At 46.3% G+C, this 16720-nt stretch overlaps 1 protein-coding gene across 1 annotated transcript in view; it reads right to left on the bottom strand.

The window, feature by feature from the left end:
• Positions 1–1743: 1743 nt before the first annotated feature.
• SDF4 (stromal cell derived factor 4) overlaps positions 1744–16720 on the bottom strand; it is a 44882-nt gene continuing 29905 nt past the window's right edge. The window contains exons 6-7 of the mRNA XM_069742425.1: positions 7517–7692; positions 1744–2476 (exon numbers count right to left, since the gene is read on the bottom strand). Of these exons, the coding sequence (XP_069598526.1) occupies positions 2300–2476; positions 7517–7692 (353 nt within the window). The 3' untranslated portion in view covers positions 1744–2299. The remainder of the gene's footprint in view (positions 2477–7516; positions 7693–16720) is intronic.

Below are 16720 nucleotides of genomic sequence, written 5' to 3'. Positions count from 1 at the left end.
GGATGAACTGCAGAGATCTACAGCTGAGGTGGGACAGTCTGTCCGTAGGACAACAATCAGTCGTGCACTGCACAAATCTGGCCTTTATGGAAGAGTAGCAAGAAGAAAGACATTTCTCAATGATATCCATAAAAAGTGTCCTTTAAAGTTTGCAACAACCCCCCTGGGAGACACACCAAACATGTGGAAGAAGGTGCTCTGGTCAGATGAAACCAAAATCGAACTTTTTGGCAACAATGCCAAACGATATGTTTGGTGTAAAGGCAACACAGCTCATCACCCTGAACACACCATCCCCACTGTCAAACATGGTGGTGGCAGCGTCATGGTTTAATTCTGCTTTTCTTCAGCAGAGACAGGGAAGATGGTTAAAATTGACGGGAAGATGGATGGAGCCAAATACAGGACCATTCTTGAAGAAAACCTGTTGGAGTCTGCAAAAGACCTGAGACTGGGACAGAGATTTGTCTTCCAACAAGACAATGATCCCAAACATAAAGCAAAATCTACAATGGAATGGTTCACAAATAAACGTATCCAGGTGTTAGAATGGCCAAGTCACAGTCCAGACCTCAATCCAATCGAGAATCTGTGGAAAGAGCTGAAAACTGCTGTTCACAAACGATCTCCATCAAACCTCACTGAGCTCGAGCTGTTTGCCAAGGAAGAATGGGCGAGAATTTCAGTCTCTCCATGTACAAAACTGATAGAGACATATCCCAAGCGACTGCAGCTGTAATCGCAGCAAAAGGTGGCGCAACAAAGTATTAAGTTAAAGGGTCCCGAATAATTTTGCACGCCCCACTTTTCAGTTTTTGAATTTCCACAAAAATTTAAAATAAGCAATAAATTTCGTTCAGCTTCACAATTGGGTTCCACTTGTTGTTGATTCTTCACCAAAAATTTACATTTGGTATCTTTATGTTTGAAGCATGATATCTGGGAAAAGGTTGAAAAGTTCCAGGGGGGCCGAATACTTTCGCAAGGCACTGTATCTTTTGTTAAATATTGAGGTCATAGTACATTTGAGAAAATTAAAGGGAATGTGTCAACAGGTTTTTGCAATGTAATGTGAGAGAAGCCTGATGTAAGGGCAGAGACCCCGATTCCAGCGATGTAACACTTACCGGACTGCTTGCTGTAGTTTTGAATCATTATTTTCTTTACTGTAGATGTAGCAGTGCTTAGAATGCCGTGTTCCATATAACCCCGCCCACAACACCGATTGGCAGCTTCCTGTGTACACTATCAGCAAGCTGCCAATCAATGGTGGGGGCGGAGTTACACAGATTAGTTGCACTGGTCTCCACGTGAGACTTAGTCCGGCAGCGATAATTTCCTGCTGATAAAACACTTGATTGTATTGAAACTATAACACACAGTCTAACAAGTGATACATCGCTGGAATCAGGGCCTCAGCCCCTACATCATACTGCTACTACAGAGCTGTAGGTATTCGGTGTGTTGCCATAAGGTGCAGTATTACAGGATTACTCTTATACAGCAGCCCGATGGCGCATGCAAGAATTAATTTCTATCCCATAGTTGTAGCGGTTCGTTATAAAGAGGTATAGCGCAGCCCCAAAGTTTACAAACGTTCTATTACGACTCCGTACAGCTGAGGTATATGGCGCTGTTAAAGGGCCATGCTATATTTATGGAAAAAGCTGCGACCTCTCTACGGATCAGATGACGGCTTATAACTTAGTGGCACATGTGCTGGGAAGGGAAATAAAAAAAAAATAAAAGTATAATTTAATTTTAATTACATATACAGCATTTAATCGTGCATTCAGAATTAAATATTTTGCGACTTTTTGCTTTTTTTTTTCCTAGTTACCATTGACGAAGCAGACATGGAAGAACGGATATGGATGAAAACAAAGACAGAATGTATATAAATAGGTAAATTTTCGTAGAAATGAAAGATATATAATACACTTTACACGGACGGATCACCGTTTCCCATGACCGAGTCCCTTCTTATTTTTGCGTCATTGAACGTTATTGACATCCTAGAAGAGCGCCCCCCGCAGGTGATTGAAGGGGTATGAACAGGATGAACGACAATCACCCAAGCAAATAAAAGCCGTAACTTATGTGCAAATTCTGCCGCGAAAGGTCGCAAATGGTGGAGGGGGTGGGAAAAGGCGACGGCTCCCCCACTCAATACTGCACACTAAGAATACACAGGGAGAGTAGCAGCAAAACTGGTGTGAGTCCTCCCATGAAACTAGAAGAAGAGGCCTTCATCCACAGCTAAGGGGTCAGAATCATCTGGGTGACCCGGGAGGAAACCTTAAAACTCCTCGTGAACGTTGCGGGCGTAGTCCATCAGTTTGCTGCCGGTAAAGTATTCGCTGTATTTCAGGATTTCTTCTAGGCCTAAATTATGATCTTGGTTTTCATCCGCCACAGCGATCATCTGTTTGGCTTCGTTTAGCGCGTTGTACTCATTCATGGGGTCCATGTATTCCTGCCAAAAACAAAAAACAACACACATTAAATAGAACTCCTAACAAATAGAGGAAATCATCAATTTAGGAGATGGAATATCCCTTTAAACCACTTTTCTAATATGCTGTCTAATATGCGACTGATCTAGGTCTGGCTGTTGTAACTGGAAGTGATTGTGAAGCCACACCCTTATTCAAGTATCTGATCTAGGTCTGGCTGTTGTAACCGGTGGCAATTGTGAAGTCACACCCTTCTTCAGGTGTCTGATCTAGGTCTGGATGTTGTAACCGGTGGCAATTGTGAAGTCACACCCTTCTTCAGGTGTCTGATCTAGGTCTGGATGTTGTAACCGGCGGCAATTGTGAAGTCACACCCTTCTTCAGGTGTCTGATCTAGGTCTGGCTGTTGTAACTGGTGGCAATTGTGAAGTCACACCCTTCTTCAGGTGTCTGATCTAGGTCTGGATGTTGTAACCGGTTGCAATTGTGAAGTCACACCCTTCTTCAGGTGTCTGATCTAGGTCTGGATGTTGTAACCGGTTGCAATTGTGAAGTCACACCCTTCTTCAGGTGTCTGATCTAGGTCTGGCTGTTGTAACCGGCTGCAATTGTGAAGCCACACCCTTCTTCAGGTGTCTGATCTAGGTCTGGATGTTGTAACCGGTGGCAATTGTGAAGTCACACCCTTCTTCAGGTGTCTGATCTAGGTCTGGATGTTGTAACCGGCGGCAATTGTGAAGTCACACCCTTCTTCAGGTGTCTGATCTAGGTCTGGCTGTTGTAACTGGTGGCAATTGTGAAGTCACACCCTTCTTCAGGTGTCTGATCTAGGTCTGGATGTTGTAACCGGTTGCAATTGTGAAGTCACACCCTTCTTCAGGTGTCTGATCTAGGTCTGGCTGTTGTAACCGGCTGCAATTGTGAAGCCACACCCTTCTTCAGGTGTCTGATCTAGGTCTGGATGTTGCAACCGGCTGCAATTGTGAAGTCACAAGTCGAAAGTTGTGAAGTCGAAAAAGTATAGTGGTGGGAGGAAAAAAAGATTCAGATCACTATTCTCATTATAAAAAAAAAATGAAACATAGGAAGTGGAGAAATTTTTTTTTTTTTCTTTTTCTTTTTTTTTTTTTTTTTTTTTTACAGCTTATAGGGGCTTTACTGCTTTTACAAATGTATCTTATTATGGGAAATAAAGCCAAAATGTTACTGTAGGAATTTATCGTAGGGGAAATATATAAATCAATCAGAAAATTCTTTCAGCCTGCACTTTCTCCAGACCCGAATCCCAGAAAAAACCTCTGGGATCAGCCGAGGCGTCATGTAGAGGCCCGCGCCTCCATACCCCAGAAACGCAATGACCTGAGGGACGCCCTTCAAGAAGAGAGTGACCCCCATGCCTCAGGAGACCATAGCTGCACTTGTAGGGAGTAGAGGACGCCTTGTCTCAATAAATTGTTTTCTCATTGTTTTGTAAATCTCATTATAAAATATCACAAAAATGTCTAAGGGGCACTTCCGTCTGTCTGTCCCGGATATTCATTGGTCGAGGCCAGCCAGTGGGCATAGACAAAAGGGCAGGGGAGACCGCTAAGTCTTCTGGGTAATTTCGCAATGCATCTCTGGGAACGGAAGCTGGCGGAGGCCGCGCGCGGCTCGGCGGACTACGGAAGGTGAGAATAGCAGGTTTTTTGTTTTTATTTATTATTTTTAACATTACATCTTTTTACTATTGATGCCGCATAGGCAGCATCAATAGTAAAAAGTTGGGGACACACAGGGTTAATAGTAGCGGTTACGGAGTGCGTTACCCGCGGCATAACGCAGTCCGTTACCGCTGGCATTAACCCTGTGTGAGCGGTGGCTGGAGGGGAGCATGCGGGCGCCGGGCACTGACTGCAGGGGAGTAGGGAGGGACTAATCGGACTGTGTCCCTCGCTGATTGGTCGCGGCAGCCATGACAGACACAGCTGGCGAGACCAATCAGCGATGTGGGATTTCCGTTACGGAAGTTTCAGACAGAAAGACGGAAGTACCCCTTAGACAATCTATAATATAACGCTGGGAGTGTCACTCTGTCCGAAGCCTTTATAGACTGCGCAGGCGCAAGCGCCGGCACAGTCTGGCCCCCACAGAGTGACGCTCCCAGGAGATCGCGGTATGCGTAAGCACTGAACGCATACCGCGATCTCCACCGGAGAGTCAGGGACCGCCAGGAGGGTAAGTATATTCACCTTTGCCCGTTCCAGCGCTGCGTGCGGCTCCGTCTCCCGGCTCCTCTGCTGTGACAGTTCAGAGGGCGCGATGACGCGCTTAATGCGCGCCAGCGCCGCCCTCTGACTTACCAGTCAGAGGCAGAGGAGCCGGAGTGTGTCTTCAAGAAAATGGCACCGGAAAGCGCGGACTGCGCAGGCGCCGATTCCTGCTGCCGGAATCGGCGCCTGCGCAGTCCGCGCTTTCCGGCACCATTTTCTTGAAGACACTCCGGCTCCACTGCAGGTGTGTCTTCAAGAAAATGGTGCCGGAAAGCGCGGACTGCGCAGGTGCCGATTCCGGCAGCAGGAATCGGCGTCTGCGCAGTCCGCGCTTTCCGGCGCCATTTTCTTGAAGACACACTCCGGCTCCACTGCAGGTGTATCTTCAAGAAAATGGCGCCGGAAAGCGCTGACTGCCCAGGCGCCGATTCCTGCTGCCGGAATCGGCGCCTGCGCAGTCCGCGCTTTCCGGCGCCATTTTCTTGAAGACACACTCCGGCTCCACTGCAGGTGGGTCTTCAAGAAAATGGCGCCGGAAAGCGCGGACTGCGCAGGCGCCGATTCCAGCAGCAGGAGGACGAAGAAAATGGGCGGAAAGGAATGGCGTAAGTAAAATTGCTGTGGCATGAAGCTGTGGCACTTCATGCCACAGCAATTTGTTATTTACGCCACCTGATTCCTTTCCGCCACCATTTTCTTGGTCCTGCTGCCGGAATCGGCGCCTGCGCAGTCCGCGCTTTCCGGCGCCATTTTCTTGAAGACACACTGCCGGCGCCATTTTCTTGAAGACACACTGCAGGTGTGTCTTCAAGAAAATGGCGCCGGAAAGCGCGGACTGCGCAGGCGCCGATTCCGCCAGCAGGAGGACCAAGAAAATGGCGGCGGAAAGGAATCAGGTGGCGCAAGTAACAAATTGCTGTGGCATGAGGCCGTGGCACTTCATGCCACAGCTATTTGTTACTTACGCCACCTGATACGGGGCATATACTATGGAGCAGCGTATGGGGCATATGGATGGGAGCAGCACATGACAGGATGGGAGCAGCAAGTGACAGAATGGAGGCGCAGGATGGGAGCAGCACATGACAGAACGGGGGCGCAGGATGGGAGCAGCACATGACAGGATGGGAGCAGCAAATGACAGAACGGTGCCGCAGGATGGGAGCAGCACATGACAGAACGGGGGCGCAGGATGGGAGTAGCACATGACAGAACGGGGGTGCAGGATGGCAGCAGCACATGACAGAACGGGGGCGCAGGATGGGAGCAGCACATGACAGAACGGGGGCGCAGGATGGGAGCAGCACATGACAGAACGGGGGCGCAGGATGGGAGCAGCACATGACAGAACGGGGGCGCAGGATGGGAGCAGCACATGACAGAACGGAGGCGCAGGATGGGAGCAGCACATGACAGGATGGGAGCAGCAAATGACAGAATGGAGGCGCAGGATGGGAGCAGCACATGACAGAACGGGGGCGCAGGATGGGAGCAGCAAATGACAGAATGGAGGCGCAGGATGGGAGCAGCACATTACATAACGGGGGCGCAGGATGGGAGCAGCACATGACAGAATGGGGGCGCAGGATGGAGCAGCACATGACAGGATGGGGACGCAGGATGGAGCAGCACATACCAGGATGGAGACCATATACCAATATAAATGCTCGCCACCCGGGCGTAGAACGGGTTCAATAGCTAGTTATATATATAGATATATATACATACACATCTATTTTTTTATTTTTTCTCTTGAGTATTTATTCTAGTATTTTATAGATTGTATATTTATGTATAGAATACATATAAAAATACTGTGGAACAAGAATCGATTCACAAAAATATGAATAGGAAGCATTTGCTTTACTGGACCTAAACAGCTGAAAGCCGCAAAAAGGTGATTTTTGAAGACAAGACCAATACGGTTTTCAGTTTCCAGTAAAAGCCCTGTCACTGTCCCTCTAGGAAATGAAACTACATTACAGCAGCAAGTGGCAGATAAAGGCGCCAGAGTCGAGAGTCAACGATTTAGGGGTTCTCCAAGATTTTAGAAAAAAATACAAATTTAACATAAGAAATACACATGGTGACAAGTCATTATATCCTAATCATCGGGATCAGTGGTATATTTAAGAGGAATATAGGTGCAGTGTTTCGCAGGGACGGCACAGGATTTGCACCCTCTGGTGCCATAGATCCAGTCACCGTCAGGCCCGCTGTATGTACGGGGTACAGCCAGGACACGGGCAGATCCCGAGTTTCAGTCCTGCAGTTGGTGGAGCATGCGGGACGGCGCTCTGTTACACTGGATTTCAGTGCGGCACGACTATACTATGTAATCTTGGTCTCGTCAGCCCTGGTCTCTGGGACTAAAAAAAAAAAAAAATGGCCCCCATTCATGTAACTGGGACATAAACTGCAATATCCGGGTGTGCGAGGAAGCACAAATCTGCAGTCACATACAGTATCTGCAGACTTGTACCCCAGGGCAGGACAACCCCTTTAAATCCTGTGACCCCCACAGCTGCATTTCAAGATCTGTGGGTAATAAAAATGACTTGCACCCTGAATAGTGAACGTCTCCATTACTTGCACAACATGATCCAGTGACTATAGTTCTACAAATTACTATATAGTTGGAGTGGCACTCCTCTCCTGTCCAGGTTCGTTCTGGCGTGACTAACACCGTAATACCGGAAGCAACCTGTGGACAAGAGTGGCGCTGTTTTTCTACTCCTGTATGACTGACATGAACTCTTATGGCTCACGTTGGGCGCAGATGGTGTGTTATATAGAACGGTTACTTGCCTCCAGCTCTTCCATGGTCACAATGCCATCGTGATTGGCATCGATCACTTCTTCAAACTCTTTCTTTCGGTCTCGGACCCATTCGTCATCGATATCCTGCGCCTGTTTGTTCTCTACGGTGCCCATGGGGAGAGAGATGAACTCCGACAACGTCAGCATCTTGTCGCCATCCTGGTCTGCGTAGAAGACAGAACATCAATAGTTAATATGGTGAAAATATAAAAAGTCGGCTTAATAAAAGTCTATGTTCTGGTGAATTATGAGACCGCGTCTTAAAGGGATTCTACAGGAAGAGAAAAACCATGGCCGCCTTCTTACAATGACAGCGCCAGGTTGTGTGTCCTATGCAGCTGAGCCTCATTCACTTCAATGGAGCTGAGCAGAGACAACCTGATGACCGGTTCAGTGCCGTTTCTGGAATCACAGTAACATAACGACAGACTAAACTACTTCGCTACACAATAAAATTAGTATGATTAATAATTAATTATTCGGAGCGGCAGTTTGTGCTCCAGAGCTGCTCATCCCACTGTTATTGGGAACAGAAAGAAGTGCGTAAGCAAAGTTTGCGTAGCCTGAAAATAAATATATAAATAAAATACGGTATATATCTTTAAAAAAAAAAAAAAAGAAAATAAGAGGAATTTACTAAAGTGCCCAGTGATACTTATATGGTGTGCCAATAAATAATAGAGAAAAAAACTAAATAAATAAAGCCAAGTACTGTACGGATCCTGGAAGTCAGACATCAGAAGCTGATATATTGATCTATGTTGGGAAAACCCTTTAATAAAAATAAAAATGCCTGTCACCGTGAGAAGTGACTTTTCCTTCCCTGCAATGCCCTCACTAATGACCACATGTGACAGATGCCACGTGCCATGTAACATGTCCGCAGTCATCCTCCTGTGATGCCTGTTCTTCCCCAAATGACTCCCCTCCTCCATCTGCCAATCAAGTGACATCGCTTCCGGTCACATCTCCAAAAAGACCCAACTGTGGTGGTCACCGACCTAGTAGAGAACAGGTTGGGACAGCACCACTAATGGAGCAGTCATGGAAGATGAATGCCCATTCTAGAGTAAGTTGGGAAGAAATGTATTAGCTACTAGTATTTTTCTTTTTTTTTTTTACATTTTTCTAACCTAATTACAAGCACAAATTGTCACTAAAAGCACTTTAAAAAAATAAAATAAAAGTAACTCTTTATTCAATTATTTTTTAATTGTAAACTGCTGCGCCATATGTTGGCGCTATATAAATAAAATTATAATTTTCTTATTAATTATTGATCAGCCTTTGTGGAGTTATGAATATTTATCATATATGCCATTATTTCGCATTCCTTCTCTCTCAATCACCATGCTGGAAGGGTTGTTTTAGCTGCCTAGTACATGGTCTTTTAGAAGCTGCTTTGAACTGCTGCTCAGTAAGAATCTGTACTCCATCACTATTTACAAACATTTCCCTGTAAGCTTTTCTGCGCCTCTCCCCAGATACTCAGACATTGAGTGTGTTTGTAAATATTGTTCAGTACAGATTCTTGCCAGAGGAGCACGTCAAAGCAGCTTCCAAAAGAGCATGAAGTAGGATGTTAATACAGCATTGTTATGGTTTTGAGAACAGGGCTGTGGATTCGAAGTCGAGTTGGAGTCTGTGTTCACTTTTGTTGTGTTTTTATTTTCATATTTTGCACATTGTGCCCCTACCCTAAGATAAAAAAAAAGTCATTATAGGAAATTCACAATTTTAAATATGAATATAACTACACTAGATGGTGGCCCGATTCTAATGCATCGGGTATTCTAGAATATGCATGTAGTTTATTTATGAAGATTTAGAAATAATGCAATGAATACACAGGATTCGGCCGGCCGGGGGCGACCTATCAGCGAAGCGTGGTTCAAATCCCACGCCAATTCACGGCCGGACTGCGCCTGTCGCTGATTGATTGGCCACGCCCGGCCGGGCGTGACCAATCAGTGAAGCCAGGGCCGGCTCCAGGTTTTTGAGGGCCCCCCTTTAACACATACCATGATTCATGATGCAAAGATACAGCAGAGAAATATAACACAGCCACGTAGCATATAACACAGCCACGTAGCATAGCACAGCCACGTAGCATATAGCACAGCCACGTAGCATATAGCACAGCCACGTAGCATATAGCACAGCCACGTAGCATATAGCACAGCCACGTAGCATATAGCACAGCCACGTAGCATATAGCAGCCACGTAGCATATAGCACAGCCACGTAGCATATAGCACAGCCACGCAGCATATAACAGCCACGTAGCGCATAAAATAGCCCACATAGCATATAGCACAGCCACATAGCATATAACAGCCCATGTAGCATAACAAAGCCCACGTAGCATAACAGAGCCCACATAGTATATTGCAGCCACGTAGCATTTAACAGCCACGTAGCATATAACAGCCACGTAGCATATAACAGCCACGTAGCATATAACAGCCACGTAGCATATAACACAGCCCACATAGTATATTGCCCAACCCACGTAGTATATTGCCCAGCCCACGTAGTATATAGCAGAGCCACGTAGTATATAGCAGAGCCACGTAGTATATAGCAGAGCCAGCGCAGTATATAACGCAGCCCACGTAGTATATTGCCCAGCCCACGCAGTATATTGTACAGCCCACGTAGTATATAGTACAGCCCACGTAGTATATAGCAGTGTGGGCACCATATCCCTGTTATAAAAGAATTAAAATAAAAAATAGTTATATACTCACCTTCCGGCGGCCCCCAGATCCAGCCCAGGCCTTTAGCGATGCTCCCGCCAGGTTCGTTCCCAGTGATGCTTTACGGCAATAACCCGTGATGATGTAGCGGTCTCGCAAGACCGCTACATCATCTGGGGTCATTACCGCAAAGCATTACTGGGACCGGAACATCGCGAGGAGCGGGAAAAGCTGCCGGGGACACCGGAAGGTGAGAATATCACGATTTTTTTTTTATTATTATTATTTTTAACATTATATCTTTTTACCATTGATGCTGTATAGGCAGCATCAATAGTAAAAAGTGAAGCGATGCTTAAATCCCACCCCAATATCACTGATTGGTCGCGGCCGGGCTGGGCGCGACCAATCAGCGACGCGGGATTACCGTTACAGACAAACAGACGGAAGTAGACCTTAGACAATTATAGATAAAGGGTAATAAATAAATAAAGGGTTGATTGTGACTTGGAGGATCGCTACTTCCAACAGGTGGCGCTATAGAGGAGAAGTCCTCTCTTTCTCAGAAGAGGCAATTTGCATATCAAATTTCCCAGAGGAGCATTGCACGGCGAATAAGCCTCCTTACCTTGACAAGCCAGCTGGTATGTCACTCTCCACAAGGAGAAACGATACCCCTTAGACCCCAGTCCAGAGCCTCTCACCTAGCCAAATCAGTTCTCATGCTTCACACTGACGAGGGCAAACAGCCCGAAACACCGTGTCTGCGAATTGAGATACTGATTTGGCTTTTATCCTAAGTCATATTGCACGATTCGTTAAAGGGTTGATTGTGACTTGTAGGATCGCTCTGGACATGCTAGCCAGTCCAAGTGAGTTTTCCAGCAGAGGAGCAGTTCTGGGGGTCTAACACCCAGTGGCCAAATGATGACCGTTCTACCTATAGCCACCTATATAAACAGCAATTAAAGGGGAAGTTTGGGGATAAATCTCTCCTTTTACCATAAAAACTTTGTGCATGCCTACTTCTATTCTTATAGTGCAGGAATAAAAGTAAGACACAATGACACTACACATTAACCCCTTCAAGACCCAGCCTATTTTGACCTTAAAGACCTTGCCGTTTTTTGCAATTCTGACCAGTGTCCCTTTATGAGGTAATAACTCAGGAACGCTTCAACGGATCCTAGCGGTTCTGAGATTGTTTTTTCGTGACATATTGGGCTTCATGTTAGTGGTAAATTTAGGTCAATAAATTCTGCATTTATTTGTGATAAACACGGAAATTTGGCGAAAATTTTGAAAATTTCGCAATTTTCACATTTTGAATTTTTATTCTGTTAAACCAGAGAGATATGTGACACAAAATAGTTAATAAATAACATTTCCCACATGTTTACTTTACATCAGCACAATTTTGGAAACAAAATTTTTTTTTGTTAGGAAGTTATAAGGGTTAAAATTCGACCAGCGATTTCTCATTTTTACAACGAAATTTACAAAACCATTTTTTTTAGGGACCACCTCACATTTGAAGTCAGTTTGAGGGGTCTATATGGCTGAAAATACCCAAAAGTGACACCATTCTAAAAACTGCACCCCTCAAGGTACTCAAAACCACATTCAAGAAGTTTATTAACCCTTCAGGTGCTTCACAGCAGCAGAAGCAACATGGAAGGAAAAAATGAACATTTAACTTTTTAGTCACAAAAATTATCTTTTAGCAACAATTTTTTTATTTTCCCAATGGTAAAAGGAGAAACTGAACCACGAAAGTTGTTGTCCAATTTGTCCTGAGTACGCTGATACCTCATATGTGGGGGTAAACCACTGTTTTGGCGCACGGCAGGGCTTGGAAGGGAAGGAGCGCCATTTGACTTTTTGAATCAAAAATTGGCTCCACTCTTTAGCGGACACCATGTCACGTTTGGAGAGCCCCCGTGTGCCTAAAAATTGGAGCTCCCCCACAAGTGACCCCATTTTGGAAACTAGACGCCCCAAGGAACTTATCTAGATGCATAGTGAGCACTTTGAACCCCCAGGTGCTTCACAAATTGATCCGTAAAAATGAAAAAGTACTTTTTTTTCACAAAAAATTCTTTTAGCCTCAATTTTTTCATTTTCACATGGGCAACAGGATAAAATGGATCCTAAAATGTGTTGGGCAATTTCTCCTGAGTACACCAATACCTCACATGTGGAGGTAAACCACTGTTTGGGCACATGGTAAGGCTCGGAAGGGAAGGAGCGCCATTTGACTTTTTGAATGAAAAATTATTTCCATCGTTAGCGGACACCATGTCGCGTTTGGATAGCTCCTGTGTGCCTAAACATTGGCGCTCCCCCACAAGTGACCCCATTTTGGAAACTAGACCCCCCAAGGAACTAATTTAGATGCCTAGTGAGCACTTTAAACCCTCAGGTGCTTCACAAATTGATCTGTAAAAATGAAAAATTAATTTTTTTTCACAAAAAAATTATTTTCGCCTCAATTTTTTCATTTTCACATGGGCAGTAGGATAAAATGGATCATAAAATTTGTTGGGCAATTTCTCCCGAGTACGCCGATACCTCATATGTGGGGGTAAACCACTGTTTGGGCACTCGGCAGGGCTCGGAAGAGAAGGCGCGCCATTTGACTTTTTGAATGGAAAATTAGCTCCAATTGTTAGCGGACACCATGTCGCGTTTGGAGAGCCCCTGTGTGCCTAAACATTGGAGCTCCCCCACAAGTGACCCCATTTTGGAAACTAGACCCCCCCAAGGAACTTATCTAGATGCATATTGAGCACTTTAAACCCCCAGGTGCTTCACAGAAGTTTATAACGCAGAGCCATGAAAATAAAAAATAATTTTTCTTTCCTCAAAAATGATTTTTTAGCCTGGAATTTCCTATTTTGCCAATGATAATAGGAGAAATTGGACCCCAAATATTGTTGTCCAGTTTGTCCTGAGTACGCTGATACCCCATATGTGGGGGTAAACCACTGTTTGGGCGCACGGCAGGGCTCGGAAGGGATGGCACGCCATTTGGCTTTTTAAATGGAAAATTAGCTCCAATCATTAGCGGACACCATGTCACGTTTGGAGAGCCCCTGTGTGCCTAAACATTGGAGATCCCCCAGAAATGACACCATTTTAGAAACTAGACCCCCAAAGGAACTAATCTAGATGTGTGGTGAGGACTTTGAACCCCCAAGTGCTTCACAGAAGTTTATAACGCAGAGCCATGAAAATAAAAAAAAAAATTATTTTCTCAAAAATGATCTTTTAGCCTGCAATTTTTTATTTTCCCAAGGGTAACAGGAGAAATTTGACCCCAAAAGTTGTTGTCCAGTTTCTCCTGAGTACGCTGATACCCCATATGTGGGGGTAAACTACTGTTTGGGCACATGCCGGGGCTTGGAATTGAAGTAGTGACGTTTTGAAATGCAGACTTTGATGGAATGCTCTGCGGGCGTCACGTTGCGTTTGCAGAGCCCCTGATGTGCCTAAACAGTAGAAACCCCCCACAAGTGACCCCATTTTGGAAACTAGACCCTGAAAGGAACTTATCTAGATGTGTGGTGAGCACTTTGAACCCCCAAGTGCTTCATAGAAGTTTATAATGCAGAGCCGTGAAAATAATAAATACGTTTTCTTTCCTCAAAAATAATTATTTAGCCCAGAATTTTTTAATTTTCCCAAGGGTAACAGGAGAAATTTGACCCCAATATTTGTTGTCCAGTTTCTCCTGAGTACGCTGATACCCCATATGTGGGGGTAAACCACTGTTTGGGCACACGTCGGGGCTCAGAAGGGAAGTAGTGACTTTTGAAATGCAGACTTTGATGGAATGGTCTGCGGGTGTCACGTTGCGTTTGCAGAGCCCCTGGTGTGCCTAAACAGTAGAAACCCCCCACAAGTGACCCCATTTTAGAAACTAGACCCCCCAAGGAACTTATCTAGATATGTGGTGAGCACTTTGAACCTCCAAGTGCTTCATAGACGTTTACAACGCAGAGCCGTGAAAATAAAAAATCATTTTTCTTTCCTCAAAAATTATGTTTTAGCAAGCATTTTTTTAGATTCACAAGGGTAACAGGAGAAATTGGACCCCAGTAATTGTTGCGCAGTTTGTCCTGAGTATGCTGGTACCCCATATGTGGGGGTAAACCACTGTTTGGGCACACGTCAGGGCTCGGAAGTGAGGGAGCACCATTTGACTTTTTGAATACGAGATTGGCTGGAATCAATGGTGGCGCCATGTTGCGTTTGGAGACCCCTGATGTGCCTAAACAGTGGTAACCCCTCAATTCTAACTCCAACACTAACCCCAACACACCCCTAACCCTAATCCCAACTGTAGCCATAATCCTAATCACAACCCTAACCCCAACACACCCCTAACCACAACACTAACCCCAACACACCCCTAACCACAACCCTAATTCCAACCCTAACCCTATGTGCCCACGTTGCGGATTCGTGTGAGATATTTCCGCACCATTTTTGAAAAATCTGCGGGTAAAAGGCACTGTGTTTTACCTGCGGATTTTCCGCGGATTTCCAGTGTTTTTTGTGCGGATTTCACCTGCGGATTCCTATTGAGGAACAGGTGTAAAACGCTGCGGAATCCGCACAAAGAATTGACATGCTGCGGAAAATACAACGCAGCGTTCCCGCGCGGTATTTTCCGCACCATGGGCACAGCGGATTTGGTTTTTCATATGTTTACATGGTACTGTAAACCTGATGGAACACTGCTGCGGATCCGCAGCGGCCAATGCGCTTCGGATCCGCAGCCAAATCCGCACCGTGTGCACATAGCCTAATTCTAAAGGTATGTGCACACGCTGCGGAAAACGCTGCGGATCCGCAGCAGTTTCCCATGAGTTTACAGTTCAATGTAAACCTATGGGAAACAAAAATCGCTGTACACATGCTGCGGAAAAACTGCACGGAAACGCAGCGGTTTACATTCCGCAGCATGTCACTTCTTTGTGCGGATTCCGCAGCGGTTTTACAACTGCTCCAATAGAAAATCGCAATTGTAAAACCGCAGTGAAATGCGCAGAAAAAAACGCGGTAAATCCGCCATAAATCCGCAGCGGTTTAGCACTGCGGATTTATCAAATCCGCAGAGGACCAGAATACGTGTGCACATTCCTAACCCTAACCCTAGCCCTACCCCTAACCCCTAACCCTACCCCTAGCCCTAACCCTAGCCCTAACCCTAACCCTACTCTAACATTAGTGGAAAAAAAAAAAATGTCTTTATTTTTTTATTGTCCCTACCTATGGGGGTGACAAAGGGGGGGGGGTCATTTATTATTTTTTTTATTTTGATCACTGAGATATAATCTATCTCAGTGATCAAAATGCACTTTGGAACGAATCTGCCGGCCGGCAGATTCGGCGGGCGCACTGCGCATGCGCCCGCCATTTTGGAAGATGGCGGCGCCCGGGAGAAGACGGACGGGACCACGGCTGGATCGGTAAGTATGATAGGGTGGGGGGGGATCGGAGCGCGGGGGGGGGGGGGAATCGGAGCGCGGGAGGGGTGGAACGGAGCGCGGGGGGCGTGGAACGGAGCACGGGGGGCTGGAATGGAGCACGGGGGGGTGGAACGGAGCACGGGGGGGGTGTGGATCGGAGCACGGGGGGGGTGTGGATCGGAGTGCAGGGGGGGTGATTGGAGCACGGGGGGGTGATTGGAGCACGGGGGGAGCGGACACGAGCACGGGGGGGAGCGGAGCACAGGGCGGAGGGGAGCCGGAGAAGTACCGGCCAGATCGGGGGGGGGGGTGGGGGGGCGATCGGAGGGGTGGGGTGGGGGCACACTAGTATTTCCAGCCATGGCCGATGATATTTCAGCATCGGCCATGGCTGGATTGTAATATTTCACCCGTTATAATGGGTGAAATATTACAAATCGCTCTGATTGGCAGTTTCACTTTCAACAGCCAATCAGAGCGATCGTAGCCACGAGGGGGTGAAGCCACCCCCCCTGGGCTAAACTACCACTCCCCCTGTCCCTGCAGATCGGGTGAAATGGGAGTTAACCCTTTCACCCGATCTGCAGGGACGCGATCTTTCCATGACGCCGCATAGGCGTCATGGGTCGGAATGGCACCGACTTTCATGACGCCTACGTGGCGTCATGGGTCGGGAAGGGGTTAAAGAAGCCGTACCTGTCACCCCCCAAAGGTGAACCATCGCCACCTCTACAAAAAACCCCAACACTTTGCATTTGTAACCGCATCACTGTGAGCAGAGCTGTGCGGTACGAGGAGTGACTAATCTGCACCTGTCCCGCAGAAGGTCGGCACACTTTCCAGTCCTGCGGTCACATAGATGACGCTCGGACGTGTACGAAAAAGAAATACGCAGCAAACACTGATAGAGATCTGAAGGGGGTTTCCACTTAAGTAGGTTTATATGGCAGGACAGATAGGTGTGCCTTTCAGTAGGGGGAGAGAATATCAGATCAGGAGGCTAAAAAAAAAAAAAA

Source organism: Ranitomeya imitator, chromosome 10, assembly GCF_032444005.1.
Source record: "Ranitomeya imitator isolate aRanImi1 chromosome 10, aRanImi1.pri, whole genome shotgun sequence".
Classification (NCBI taxonomy): Eukaryota; Metazoa; Chordata; class Amphibia; order Anura; family Dendrobatidae; genus Ranitomeya; species Ranitomeya imitator.
The sequence above is the reverse complement of the archived record's forward strand: the minus strand, read 5'-3'. Positions and strand labels throughout refer to the sequence as shown.